Source organism: Chrysochloris asiatica, unplaced genomic scaffold (assembly GCF_000296735.1).
Source record: "Chrysochloris asiatica unplaced genomic scaffold, ChrAsi1.0 scaffold00094, whole genome shotgun sequence".
Classification (NCBI taxonomy): domain Eukaryota; kingdom Metazoa; phylum Chordata; class Mammalia; order Afrosoricida; family Chrysochloridae; genus Chrysochloris; species Chrysochloris asiatica.
Window position 1 is genome coordinate 9541050 of NW_006408612.1, and position 15185 is coordinate 9556234.

The window sequence follows — 15185 nt, forward strand, 5'->3', positions numbered from 1 at the left end:
GCATTGAATATAAAATAGAATTTAAGGTATTATATTAGAACTTAGTTACCTGTAATTCTGGAATGGATAATAGCTCCTCCCAAACTTGATCAACATCCTGTAGCATATTGTCTAAATGGGCATCAGTTGTCTGAAGGGCAGAATTTTCAGATGACTGAGTTGGACTAGGAGCAGTGAAGACTGGGCTCTCGGCGTGGCTGGGAATATCAGGAACAAGTGATTGAAAGGTAGCCGAAGAAACCTACAATTGACAAGTAAGTTGTTTATCTACCAGAGTCAGCTACCATAGAAAAACAATGAGTTTCAAGGGAACATCACAAAACCTTAAACTGGAGTCAGTTTTAATTCCCTATTTCTCTTATTAACTAACTAGTCCTGGTGTGGCACTGTGGGATAAAGCACTGGACTGCAAAGTCATTGGAATTGCAAACCCTATACAGGGTAGCTATGGGTCAGAACTGACTCAACAGCACTTAACAAGTACTACTTAGTAACTACTTATAATCCCTATTTCTATATAATGAAACTAGTTTTTTGTTTTTCTTTACCCAACTGACTCTGAGTTTACTCCTCCCTTCACTAATTACTTGTTTCATCCTGTGCACTTGAAGGTAAACCTCAAAATGGGTAAGAAAAATCTTTAATAATTGCTTCAAACACAGTAGGCAAATTGGCTCTTTATTCACCCAAAATTTATTTTTAGGTATCTGTAACAAATGAGTTGTTTCTATGGTTATGCTGATCTATGTTTCTGGCTATGCAGTAGTAAAAGATTTCAGTTTGGTATTATGTGGGGGTCTTTTTTTTTTTTTAAACTAACCGTAAGGTTTGACACATTTCTTTCTTTTAAATGGAAAGACTTTTAAGTGCCTATGTAGTGAGTCTGTATTGGGTTTCTGAGGAGCGGCTGGTGAGCTTGAACCAATGACCTTGCAGTTCAAATCCAACTTTGCAGTCCAGCACATTAACCCACAGCACCACACCAAGACTCTGGAAAGACGTTAAGTGCCATCAAGTCGGTTCCAACCCATAGTGACCCTGTATAGAGTTTCCGAAGAGCAGCTGGTGAGCTTGAACCACAGCTTTGCAGTCTGGTGCAGTAGCCTACAGCGCCACGACATTAAAGGGACCTATATAGGGTACATGAGATTTAAGTTGTAGAGTTCTGCTGGTAATCAAATATTTTATACCTCATTGTTATCTACAAATGGGAATGCCAAAAGCTGCATGCAGTCATCGAAGTATAAAGCATCTGGTTTGGGAATGTGAGCAACCTGGGTAAGAAGGAAAGACAAAAGGTTCATGATCATAAAATATTAAAAAATATATAGTTAAATAAGCACATACTCAAACTAGACCATCTGGGTTCAAATCTTATCTCTACCCATACCCCCAATTTCTTGAGCTGTCTGGGCATTAATTAAGGTCCTAGGTAATTACTACCTGAGGTCTGCCTTAGGGCAGGCAGGCCAGAAAGCTGTGTGTGTCTTGGGGACAGGGTCAAGGCTTGTCAGTTAAGTCAACTGATTAACTTGTTAAGTGTTCCCACTCATAGTGACCCTTCTGAGGAGTGGCTGGTGAGTTTGAACTGCCTAGGGGGCTTCAAAAAGTTCATGTAAAATTTCTATTTTAATCTCATTCTTCCACAAACTTTTTGAAGACCCCGTGAATGTTAAGTGCCTGGAGTACTTGCTGTAAGTGCTACTCTTCACTGGTTCTAAAACACTGATCCTATAAAGGTCAACTCCTATTGATAGATCTTTACATGATGTCTCTCTAGCCTACAGTGCCATACCATGAGTCCCTTAAGTAATTTATGCCTTCCTACAATTGGTGTGGCACTGTAGGATCAGCACTCACTCGACTGCAAGGTCGGTGGTTTAACTCACTAGCTGGCGGCTCGGAAACCCTATACAGGGTCGCTATGGGTCAGAACCGACTTGATGGTAGTTAATAACAATTAGTACAATGGACTCTAGGTGTGGTACTAGAAACTGCACTGGACTGTGAACCACAAGGTTGGCAGCTCAAAAACCCATCAGCTGCTCCTCGGAAACCATATACAGGGTCTCTACATGTTGGAACCGACTCAACAGCACTTAACAATTTGTACAATGGAGTCCTGGTGTGGCACTGTAGGACAGCATTGGACTGTATACCACATGATTAGCAGTTGTTCCTTGTTAATACCCTGTACAGTGTCACTATGAGTCAGAACTGATTCAATGGCAAACAACAATCAGTGCAGTAACTAGGAGGAAAGTGGACCCAGATACCGAACGGAAATGGTAAGGCGGCTGTGGCTGCTAGGAAGGTGACAGCATCACAACACAGTAAGGGGCAAAGAGGAAACTCAAAGCCAGATGTTTTAACTCCTTAAGTCAATGTTTTTTCCTTAAACATTGCCATACACTTTTCCAAGAACCGAGTACTCCCTACCTTGGAGAAGTTGGCAGATCCACTGGTTTCTGATGGGATGTGTTGGGCTGGCTGAATCGGGAGGAATTCGCCTGTCTCTTCATCCAGTTGCAGCTGAGCAAAAAAGGCTTTTTCTTGCTCCTTTTGGAGTTGTTCTTGTCTTTCCTTTTCAAGTTTTTTCTGTTTTTCCAGCTCAAACTCCTTGCGCCGCAGACTGAAGTCGAATACTTCACGACTTACCCCAAGATCTATATCTTGCCTCCAAAGTATGTCAATCAAATCCATGTCCTATGTTGAAGGCAAAAAAGGAGAGAGACCCTGGTTGTTTGAAGTGGTAAACAGCACATATATGAATTCACACTGTGCCACTGTTGATGAGAGGAGGGATCACAAAGTCTGAATGGGACCATGAATACACTGTTCTAGAATGACACAATCCCATTCAATGAACCTAAAAACAAAACAACCTACAAACAACGTACAGCCATCCATTTGATCACTCATTTGTTGGGATTATGAATGATTGGGTGATGGTAGAGGTCATCCAAAAGGGCATGGTAACATGTAGCGCATTACAGTGTTTGAAAAAAAAACCCATACTTGTTTAATGGAATGTAAAAGAGCAAGCACTACAAGCCACTGGTTTATTTTGAGAATTGGGATTTGAAGATATGACTGACTATACAGACTTTTCCCCCTAAATTTATCCAGCAGATAGCTAGTTTATGGGAAAACTCCTAAATTAAACTGTCAATCTAGCCATTATGAAATACCACCATTCTTTTAAGTTTTTCCTACATGGGATAGATTATCTCCCCCTACCATTTCTTGCAGAGTCCTGGTGTGGTGCTGCGAGTTACTGTGCTGGACTGCAAAGTCAGTTTGAACCGCAAGTTCAGTGGTTCAAGCTTACCAGCCACTCCTCAGAAATCCTATACAGGGTCTCTATGAATCAGAGCCAACTTAATGGCACTTAACAACAACGTCTTTTCTTGCTACTCTTGTCTCTGTGGCTCCCTTATTAGAGCCTTTTCTTCTTGCCTTGAGTTTTTGCTCCTGAGGCATGAGCAAGTTGGTAAAGAGAAGTTGTTGCCAGCAGTAATCTTGTGACACTTGGGACATGAGTGGTGGCTTTCCAGAAGAGTTGTGGAAGGGGCTTTACCTCCAACATAGTGCCCACCAGTGTCATTTCAGGGGAACGTTAACTTGCTTCTCATCAAAAATTTAAAAAAAAACCCCAGGGAGAAATCGAAGGTATTAGCACAAGATATGGGAGAAGCTTCTAATGAAGGAATAGTTATTTTGATTTAATAAAAAGACAAAATAATTTTGAAATAATTTCCTGACTTGAAACTTGGCGTTTTTGGAAAAGTCTGTAAACCGAGGGTAAGGAGCTCTGGTAGCGTAGTGGTTACGAATCGGGCTGCGAACCTTAAGGTCAGCGGTTCGAAACTACCAGCCGCTCCGCGGGAGAAAGATGAGGCTTTCTACTCCTGTAAGGATTTACACCCTCGGAAACCCCATACAGGGTCGCTATGGGTCGGAACCGACTCGAAGGCACTTAACAACCTCAGGTTTTGGCTTCCAAGAAGTGACTGGTGGGTTTGAACCCCTGACCTTGCAGTTAGTAGCCCAGTGCTTACCCAACAGCACACCAGGAGTTGAACTTGATTACTAGATATGTATTGTATATAAAAATAAAAGGATTTGGGTTTGAGATCAACACTAGATTTATTTCTATGGCACTTAATAGGTAACAGATTAGGAGATTTAAGTCCGCTTTCACAGACATACACATACACACCCATTCCTACTACATGACTGACTAACCTGTAGTGCACACCTCCAAACCTCTTTGTTACTGCTGCTTTAAATTTCCTATACTGTGATGAGAAAAGAACACCTGGGCGAATCCTGATCAAATACTAAGAAAAATAAAATACGAAGCATCAGCTCGGATCAGATGCTGAGCATCCCATTCTCTATCTGATGTGAAACAATGCTGAGCCTTGGGAGAGAGTAGCTCCAACTTACTATCTCAATATGCACAAAAGTTGTTTCAGGTGACAATATCTTACTATTCTTAATGTGTGCTGGACAGCATCCAGTGTGATCCTCCGGTACCAAAATAAGTTTGTAAGTGTTCTATATCTTTTTGTCTGTTTATGTAATATTTATTATTATTATGAGAGGTCTCAAAAAGAAAACTTACACTTAAAAAAAAAGCTTGAGTTTCAAGCAACTGCGTTGAGTTCCTGAAAACAAACATTCTGACCAAATTCAGGATGCAGTAAAACAATGGGTGTTTTGCCACAGCCTCAGTATGTCATGCTATGTGTAACTCAAATTTTCACAAAAGTTTCAGAAGATGGAACCCTGTAGAGATTTGATATTATATGAAATACTGAAAGCTTTATGTTAAAACAGAAGAAAAAAAAGAAGTGTGCCAACTCAAGCCTTACTGTTGGTAGTTACTGTGTTCTGTACTAGCTTAACAGGCAAGGAACATTTCCTGTACGGAGCCGGGTGGGCACACGACTCACTTTGCAGATGACCCATCTCTGCAAAGTTCAAACTTCATCTAAGAGGAAATAATAGTTGGGTGGAGCTTATAACAAGAGCATGACACTGGACAGTAAGGAAGGGAAGAGCCTCAGGAAGAACTAAAACTGCCCTTCTACACATAAATCCAAGGCACTGAGGAATTACAGCTGCCTAATCTCCCTGAAATCCCCCAAGAGGAAGGCTGCAACACATAATGGTAGATAAGTAGGTTTGGGGAGGGAGAGGAAAGCAAGGGATGGTTTGTGCAGTGTTCCAACAGGTTTTTCTTGGAGACTACGAAAAAGCTTCTTGAGGGCAATGTAAATACTGGCTCTGCCTTCCCAAGAAGCAAATACTGATGGCCATTTAGTGTCTAGACCTTTTGTTGTCATCCTGTAGTGATTCCTGAGTATATTCTACATTGCTAGCTTGGCTTAGACAAACGAAGACAGTTTAATAAGCAGCATAAATGTTCAACAATTTGTGTTCAGTCACCATCTGGCCCAACAGAAATATTCATGTTCAAAACATATATCTCATTATTTGCCATTTGGGTAATCTGTTACACTTTTTATGAGAAATCTGAAGTTAGACCATTAGCTCATTCCACTTTAAAATAAACATGGTTGTATCAGGATAAACAAAGAAGAAAGGCTTTCAACAAAGAATCCTGATTAAAGATATCTTTCGCAAGTCAATTTTAGTCCCTTGAACAAACCTGTATTTATCATTTATCATGTTCATCATTTATCATGTTCACAAAAAAGGAACAATAGCACAATGCTGGTGTGGCGCTGTGGGCTAAAGCGTCACACTGCAAAGTCCTTTGAACTGCAAGGTCGATTGTTCAAGCTCACCAGATTCTCCTTGGAAACCCTAAGCAGGGTCGCTATGGGTCGGAATTCACTCGATGGCACTTAACAACAACAATGCTAAATTGAAAAGTCTTGGCGCTACAGGTTACTGTGCTGGACTAAAAGGTCGGCTGTTCAAGCTAACCTGTTGCTCCTCAGAAACCCTGTACAGGGTCACTATGGGTTGGAACTGACTTGACGGCACTTAACAAAAACAGCAAACATTCTACATTGAAGCTAAGTAGTAAACTAATGTTTATATGACCAAATGTGTAAATGAGACTTGTAACTCCTTTACTCATGTCTCCATTTTACCCCAAGAATTATGGGAAAGTAGGGGGAGTTTTCTTCCTAAAAATAGCATTTTAACAACAAACTCTCAAAAAAATAAACAGCACAGATTATTAGCTTTGTAAATAAGATGAAAACTGATACTCGCTTCCAGTTTTACATTGTACAGGTAAGACACTATATCAAATTATTCCTTCTAAAAATCAGTTCTTTCCATTAAATCAATATATTTTATTTTATAGTTTATTCCCCTGAGAATGTCTTCCATCCAAATATTAGTCACCAGTACTCAGAGTCTGGTCATGTTTTTCCTTAGGCATTTTATTCTTATATTATACCCAAGTGATAATATAATTTACTTAAAATAAACCCTAGTGGCACAGTAGGTTAAGTATTAGGGGCAAACTGCAAAGTCTGCAGTTCAAACCCACAAGTCCTGCGGTTGGCTGCTCCCATAATGGTTTATAGTCTCATGAACCCTATGGTGCAGTTCTACTGTGTCCCATAGGGTCACTATGAGTCAAAAATGACTCCATGGCCATGGGTTCAAAGCTAAACCGAGTATTTTCCCCCCCATAGAAGCTGCCCAAATATTTTGTGAATAAAACCGGATGGAGCATGAATCAGTTCTCACCATCTGCATGAGTATAAATCAATTTATGAGCTGTTGTTGTTAAGTATCATCAAGTCGGTTCTGACCCATAGCGACCCTGTATAGGGTTTCCCAGAAGCAGCTAGCTTGAATTGCCGACCTTCAACCTCCAGTTCAAACGGCTTTGCAGTCTGGTGTATTAACCCAAAGCACTACACCAGGACTCCTTATGAGCTGTTGTTGTTGTTATGTGCCGTGGAGTCGGTTCCAACTCATAGCGACAGAGACGATAAAACCAATTGAGGATATGTTTGCATTTTGAAGAACTGAAAAAAATGACTAAAATGCCCCTTCTCGATTCACAAAGCTCTACTCTTTTGCAGTCACAAGACTTACTAAACTGTATACGCTTCAGCAACACAGAAACAATTCTCACCAAACAAAGTAAAATGACTCCAAGCAGGCTTGTTTTTAAATTGATGTCCAGCTGCTGTTGGTTATATTTCACAAATATTCTATTTACTTATCTATACAGCTTCTTTCCTATTTCTCCATACAAAAAGATCTATAACACAACACCAATTGTTTCCTCAGAACTCTAGAAAAGGCAGACAATAGGTCATTCTTTTACTACAGCTTTCCCACATTTAAGCCCTTTGGGCCACTTGGCTAACTCTTGATTCAAAGCTACAGCAATTGTAAAGTTGTTGTTGCTGTCAGCTGCTCCCAACTCTTGGCAACCTTGTATACAGCAGAAAGCAACCCTGCCTGACTCTGCCTCACCCGTCACTCGAGCTAATGTGTCAATCCGTCCCTGCTAGCCGCTCTACCTGTCAAACATGGTGTTTGCCTCTAAGGACTGGTCTCCCCTGGTGACATGTTCAAAGTAAGCAAATTGGACCACTGAAGTAATTGATTACAAATTGTGAATCACAGAAGGGTGAAGGTGAAAGGGGCCTTACAGAAATCTAGCCCAAGTCTAAATGCTTCCAGGCTAACTTCTGTGTAACTACAGCTCCATTTAAACAAATAACTGGCCTAGCAACTAGTTCTATTCATCAGCAGAGAGGTAACAGTACTACTTATAATAATAAAAAAATATAAAAAACCAATTCCAACTCATAACTGAAAGGCAGGAAAGATCTGCCCTGTAAGCTGTAAATTGTCACAGAAGCTGACTGCCACATCTTTGTCCTGCGGAGACTGATGGGTTCCAACCATCGGTCTTTCACTTAGCAGCTGAGCACTTAACCACTGTGCCACCAGTGCTCCACTGTTGTAGTGATCCTATATAGCCACTGAGGAGCGGCTGGTAGGTTTGAACCGCCAACCTTACAAGTTAGCAGTTCAGTACTTACCCTGCAGTGCCACACCAGGACTCCATAGGTTGTAATAAACCCATAGTCATCAGGCACAATCCAAATCTTAGTGACCCTGTATAGGGTTTCCGAGATTGTAAATCTTTACAGGAGACAGTCACGCTCATCTGTCTCCTGCAAAATGGCTAGTCAGTTTGAACTGCTGACCTGTGGTTAGCAATCTGGTGTTTAGCCTACAGTGCCACTAAAGCATAGATAGTAATGCTGTTGTTGTTAAGGGCTGTCAAGTTGGTTCCAACTCATAGCAACCCTGTTCAGGGTTTCTGAGGAAAGAGAGCTGGGTTTGAACCACTGACATTTTGGTTTGCAGTCTAGTACTTATCCTACAGTGCTACACCAGGAGTCCTAGCTACCATTAATCCAAGTTTTATTTCTAGAGAAATCTTACAAAGGATTGTCTCCTCCAACTCCAACTAATAATTTTTAATAGCATAGCAATTCTTAAACACATACCACCAACAAGAGATGAATTACTAAAAACAATTAAAACCCTAAATCGCAAATAGGCTATTCCCTGTTAATATTTCAACTAGAAAGAGGTTCACTTTCCTTACATTTTGGCATGTTACTATGTACAGACATTTTCATAAACTGCTTCCTGTTCACAAACAAGTTTCTCAGCAATGACTCACTCTAAGAAATATGATCCAGCCAGTTTACTGGAACTCTGGCCCTGATGCTTGTCTGTAAACTGCGAAGCACGAAGCAAAGCTAAAGCTAAACTGGAAAGCGAATACAGCAGTGACTTGGATTACTTAATTTTTCAAGAGACATATATGTGGATAAATAAAAAAATTATTGATACTTGGGTTCTAGTTTATTATGAACAAAACATGTTTAAACACATCTATGGAGTCCTGGTGTGGCAATGTAGGATAAGCACTGAACTGCTAACCACAAGGTCTGTGGTTCAAACCCACCAGCAGCTCCTCGGAAACCTATACAGGGTCACTGAGTTGGAGGCGACTTCATGACACTTAACAACAACATGCAATCAGTGGATGGTTAACACAAGTTCTCTCGGTAATACACTTAACTTGTCTTAGGGAACCTTCAAAATACAGATCCAATCAAAACCATGGTTTCTAAAGGGATCTGGTGGTGGTGGTGTTGCTAAGTGTCATCGAGTCTGTTCCGACTCTTGGAGGCCCTGCATAGGGTTCCCAAGGGGTGCCTGGTGGGTTTCAACCACCAACCTTGTGGTTAGCAACCTAGTGCTTATCCTTCAGCACCACACCAGGACTCCAACAGGATCTGGTGGGCCGTTCAATTCAAGACAAAGAGGTCAGTTTAGGTTATGGTGATTACCTTTTGGGATTCCAAAGAAGTCATCTTGATAAATTTTCTCAAAGAACACAGGATGATCATGGGGTTATTATAAAGAAATTTTAAGAAAACTGAAAACTGCATTGGTGAAAAAGTCAAATTGAGGAATTTTTTTCATCTTTAAGGGAAGCACAGGCTATCCTTTGAAACATTACACCATCCACCCTATAGCCCTTATCTTGTCCCTTCAGACTTCTTGTTCCACAAACTCAAAGAGCATTGTAAATGGAACACGATTAGATTCCCTTCAAGAATGCCAAAACTGCCATTTTGACATGGTGAAAATCAAACTGCACAAAATTCTTTTGGGGATGGAAGCATTGCTTTTAGAAATGTACAAACCTAGACTGAGGGTATGTCAAGAACCATTTCAATATTTTTGTTTAATAAAGGTTTCTAGTATTTTATAGCAATACGTTTTAACTTATCCTGTATATGACTTGGCTTAAAAAGAAATCAAGAGGACAGTTAATTTCCTATAAAGTGGGTGTTGTCATTAAGTGCCATAGAGTCGGTTCTGACCCATAGTGACCCTGTATAGGGTTTCCAAGGAGTGGCTGGTGAGCTTGAACTGCCAACTTTGAGGTTCAAACTGATTTTACAGTCCGGTGCATTAACCCGCAGTACCACACCGGGACTCCAATAAAGTGAACACCACTTATCTGTCAGCTTATTGTACTGTGGTGGCTCACATGTTTCTGTGCTGATAGAAGGTATGCCACTGGCATTTTAAATACCAGCAGGGTCACCGGTGTTGGACAGGTTTCAGTGGAGTTTCCCAACTAAGTCAGACTAGGAAGAAGGAAAGGAGGGCTGCTGAATACTTAACTACTAAAAATCTTATGAATAGCAGCGGAACATAGTGCTGGAAGATGAGCCCCTCAGTTTGGAAGGCACTCAAAATATGATTGGAGAAGAAATGCTGCCTCTAAATTGACTCTGATGACACTGATAACACAACTCAGAATGAGGAGAAACAGCCACAAACATCTTTTAAATAACTGGAACATGATAGACTGTACAAATTATGAATCAAGGAAAATTAGAAGCTGTCAAAAATGAAATGGAATGCATAAAGGTCCAAATCCTAGGAATTACTGAGCTGGAATGGACTGGTATTAGCCATTTTAAATCTGACAATCATATGGTTTACCATGCTTGGAACGACAAATTGAAGAATGGTATTGCGTTCACTTTAAAACTAAACATTTCAAGATCTGTCTTGAAGTACACTGCTGTTTGTGACAGGATAATACCCATCTACCTACAAGGAAGAACAGTTCAATTTACATTCAAATTTGCACACCAACCGCTAAAGCCAGTCATGGTGAAACAAAAGAATTCCTACCAACTTTTCAGTCTGAAATTGATCAAACATGCAATCAAAATGCATTTGATAATTACTGGTTATAGGAATGTGAAAGTTGGAAACAAAGAGGAAGGATCAGTAGACAAAAAATATGACAGAAACTATGTTGGAGATCACATGATAAAATTTTGCAAGATTAATGACTTAATTCATTGCAAAGACCACAACAGTTGTGGGATGACATCAAGAACATAAACAGAAAGAGAGCAAAAGGTCATTAAAAAGACCAGAGAAGTTAAAGCAAATGGAAGAAATTAAGGGATAAAAGAGCTGAAGAGAAAACTTCAAAGGACTTTCTCAAGCTGAAAGAACTGAAGAAAAATTTCCAGTCTCAGGTGGAATACTGAAGGAGTCTTGGTGTGGCACTGTAGATAAAGCACTGGACCTCAAGGTCAGTTTGAACCAAATTGTTAACTGACTCACAAGCACTTAACACCAACATGGGAAATATGCTGAATGATGCAGAAAGCATCAAAAGAAGATGGAAAGTATACATAAAGTCACTGTACCAAAAAGAAATGGTCACTGTTCAACCATTTCTAGAAGATGTGTATGATCAAGAACCATACTGAAGGAAGAAGTCTAAGCTGCACTGAAGGCATGGGAGAAAAACAGGGCTCCAGGAACTGATGGAATACAAATTGAAATCTTTCAATAAACTGATTCATCACTGGAGGCACTCACTCATCTATGCCAAGAAAACTGGAAGACTGCTACCTGGCCAATCGATTGGAAGAGATCCATATTTATGCCCATTCCAAAAAGAGAAGACCACAAAAAATGTGGAAACTCATTGAACAATATCATTAATATCACATGCATGTAAAATTTTGCTGAAGATAATTCAAAATGGCTGCAAGAGTACATTGACCAGGAACTGCCAGAAATTCAAGTTGGATTCAGAAGAGGACGTGGAACTAGGGATAATATTGCTGATGTCACAAAGATCTTGGCTGAAAACAGAGACTTCCAGAAAGATGTTTACTTGTGTTTTACTGACTATGCAAAGGTTTTCAACCGTGTGGATCATAACAAGCTATGGATAACACTGTGAAGACTGGGTATTCCAGGACACTTAATTGTGCTCAAGAAGGACCTGTCCACAGACCAAGAACAGAACACGGAGATACTAAATGGTTTATAATCAGGGAAATGTCTGTGCCAGGGTTGTGTCCTTTCACCATACTTATTCAGTCTGTATGCTGAGCAAATAATCTGAGAAGCTGTATTATATGAAGAAGCCATTGGCATTAGGATTGGAGGAAGATAATATGCAGATGATACAACCTTGCTTCCTGGGAGCAAAGAGGACATAAAATACTGATGAAGATCAAAGACTACAGCCTTCAGTATGGGTTGCACCTCAACATAAAGAGAACAAAAATCCTCATTGTTCAACCAGTAAATAACATAATGCTAAGTGGAGAAAAGATTGAAGTTGTCAAATATTTCATTTTGGTTAGATCCTCAATAAACACTCATGGAAGCAGCAGTCAAGAAATCAAATGATGTATTGCATTAGGCAAATCTACTGCACAAGACCTCTTTAAAGAGTTAAAGAACAAAGATGTCAGTTTGCGGACTAAGGTGTGCCTGACACAAGCCATGGTATTTCATTAGCCTCATTATCATGTGTAAGTTGGACAACAAATAAAGCAGACCATAAAAGAACTGATGCATTTGTATTGTGGTACTGGAGAAGAATATTAAAAGTACCATGGACTGCCAGAACAACAAACAAATCTGTGTTGGAAGAAGTACAACTAGAATGTTCCTTAGAAGCCAGAATGGTAAGACTTTGTATCACATACTTTGGACACTCTATCAGGAAGGACCAGTCCTTGGAGAAGAACATAACATTTAGTGAGTACAGCGCTGGCAAAAAAGTGGAAGACACCGCCTCCCACCCCCTATTTTGATAGATTGGCACAGTGTACCAGCAATGGGCTCAAGTCTAACAACAATTGTATGGATGGCACAAGACTGGACAATGTTTCTTTCTGTTGTGCAAAGAGTCACTGAATCAAAACCAACTCAACAACACCTAACCACAGGTGACATCACTTGCTACAAAAAACATATTATTCTGGCTTTTCCATGAAGTTTTAAAATGGGTTCCAATAGGTTCATTTTTTGTTTATATTTGAGCAGAGTATTGCTGCTAGGTCTCATAGGACAAAGGTAAGGGTTATGATCACTTTGCCAAGATAAAATGGTTTAGTTTGACAAGCAAACAGTAGGATACATTTTTCTAATAACGTCCCCATTTTGGACCAGTCAAGTAGGTATTCAGTGCCAGATGTTGCCCTGAAAGGAACATTTTTGCCTCTATAAGTAGGTCCTTCCACTATTGTTAACAATGATCCAGCAGGAAAAGACACATACACCCCACTTCACCAACAGAACCCCTAACCTACTGTATCTAGTACATACTATGTTAACTGGCTGTAGACTAACTGGGTGGCTTTCAGCTATCCATTTTGAGGTCAAGCCACCCTGCCAGTCCAACTCCAACGACCCTCCTCCTTCCTTCAGGGGCACCCTCCACAAGGGCAGGGACAGGCTCCAATATGCTCCAACTCCAGGGGGTTTGCACAGCCACTTCTGCCACTAACCTCCTTGAGTCACCCTTTACCCACTCTTGGCTTTGGGTCCTACATTTATGAAAGAAATTATTTACTTCTTTCTTCAAAGTCCTTTTCAGACTTAACCACCTATGATTAGCTAAAAATAAATAAGAATCAGGACAGTTATCCAAGATTGGGGGCTGAGGAAGTACAATATGCTGTTTGTTAGTCTAGTCAAAGACCTTGTGTGCCCATGGTGGTGGTGGTGAATTTTAAGTACATATATTTAAAAACCCAAAACCCCACAGACATTGGGTGGATTCCAACTCATAGTGACCCTATAGAGGTCAGTTCAATTCAAGGCAAAGAGGTCAGACTGTTTTTTGAGATTCCAAAAGGGTAATCTTAATAGCTTTTCTTAAAGGACACAGGATGATCACAGGGGCTTCCTATGAAGAAGTTTTAAGAAAACAGAAATCAGCTTTCAGAAGTGTATAAACCTAGATGGAAGGCATGTTGAGAAGCAATCGCTTCACATTTTGATACTTTGGTTTAATAAAGATTTTGATGATTTTATAACAGTGTTTTTTTTTAACTTACCCCTGTATATCCATCTCTCAGGGGCCAGGAACTGTTCTAGGTGCTGGGGACACAAACACAAATAAAGGATCATCTCTGAGCTCATTTCTGAGAGAGCAAGATGAGAAGCATGTAGGAGCTAAGGTAGCAGGGGTGAAGTATCAGCAACTCTGCACAGAAAGACCTCACAGAGGAGGGGTCATCTGCCACGGATTGTATGAACATCCTACCCAATAAACAAGGGCCACACCTGGTGTCCACAGGTCTAGCCCAATGGAATATTTAAAAACAAGGATGCTGGGGAGGTGTACAGAACACAAACAACAGATCTCTACTCATTTTACGTATTTTTGGTCTCCCCCTCCATTTTTTTTTTTTTGAGATTTTTCTTTTAATCAATATTTTCTATTTTGATTTTTTAAAACAAAGCCAATTTAAACAATTTCTACCAGTGCAATTCAGTGGTGCTGACTACATTTTTAAGCTGTGCCATCCTTCTCACTGTCCTTTTCCGAGATGTCCCTCCTCCATGGACACCAATCCCTAGGTTTCCTACCTCATCTTTCTGGTTGGTGCTGTCAATTAGGGCCCATAAGGTATCCCCTACTTCTTGAACATCTGTTTTACATCACTTTGCTTTTACAAAGGCCTATATTAGTACTTGTTTTTTGCTAACTGAACAAGTCAGAAGACTTTCATTTTTACAAAAAAGGGCAAAAAGTAGAATTAGCATTGGCTATTTGTTTTGCAGTGAGCCGTTAAATAGGCAGCGCCCACCCTGAGTAGCAGAAGTGTCGTTACTAAGCTCCTGCCCCAGGAACGCAACAGCTCAGCATCACACTGCCATTGCCTTGAACTATGTGAACACATGAGTTAGTGCTATTTTAAGCTTTATTTGGTAGGAAATTTTTTGGGGTCTGGAAACCAGTCCAGTTACTAATTAATTGCTTCTTTGCTTTGCCTCATTTTCACTTATAAAAGGATACAAAGGAGCACTGTACTTTCAGATAACAGGGAAAAACTGTTGATAATTCTTAAAAGAGCACAGTGCTCAAGGCAAATTTGAAGCTTCAATTATTATTTGGTTTTAAGAAGATTTCAGGGGATTTTTTTTTTTTAATCTTTTATTGTGAATTATATGATAGTTTACATAGGAGAACATTAGCTTTACTTCACCCTATCGTATATTGTTTCCTTGACATGGTTACAATCCCCTCCATGCATCATCAACCAACCAACCAAAGGGTATACACTGCAATGCATTCC

At 40.1% G+C, this 15185-nt stretch overlaps 1 protein-coding gene across 2 annotated transcripts in view; it reads right to left on the reverse strand.

Annotated features, from left to right (window-relative positions):
- The window catches only part of NFE2L2 (nuclear factor, erythroid 2-like 2), a 42586-nt gene that overhangs the window by 2078 nt on the left and 25323 nt on the right, over positions 1-15185 (reverse strand). For both annotated transcript variants that reach the window (XM_006866675.1, XM_006866674.1), the window contains exons 2-4: positions 2440-2706; positions 1191-1274; positions 50-241 (exon numbers count right to left, since the gene is read on the reverse strand). In XM_006866675.1, coding sequence (XP_006866737.1) covers positions 50-241; positions 1191-1274; positions 2440-2706 — 543 coding nt within the window. The remainder of the gene's footprint in view (positions 1-49; positions 242-1190; positions 1275-2439; positions 2707-15185) is intronic.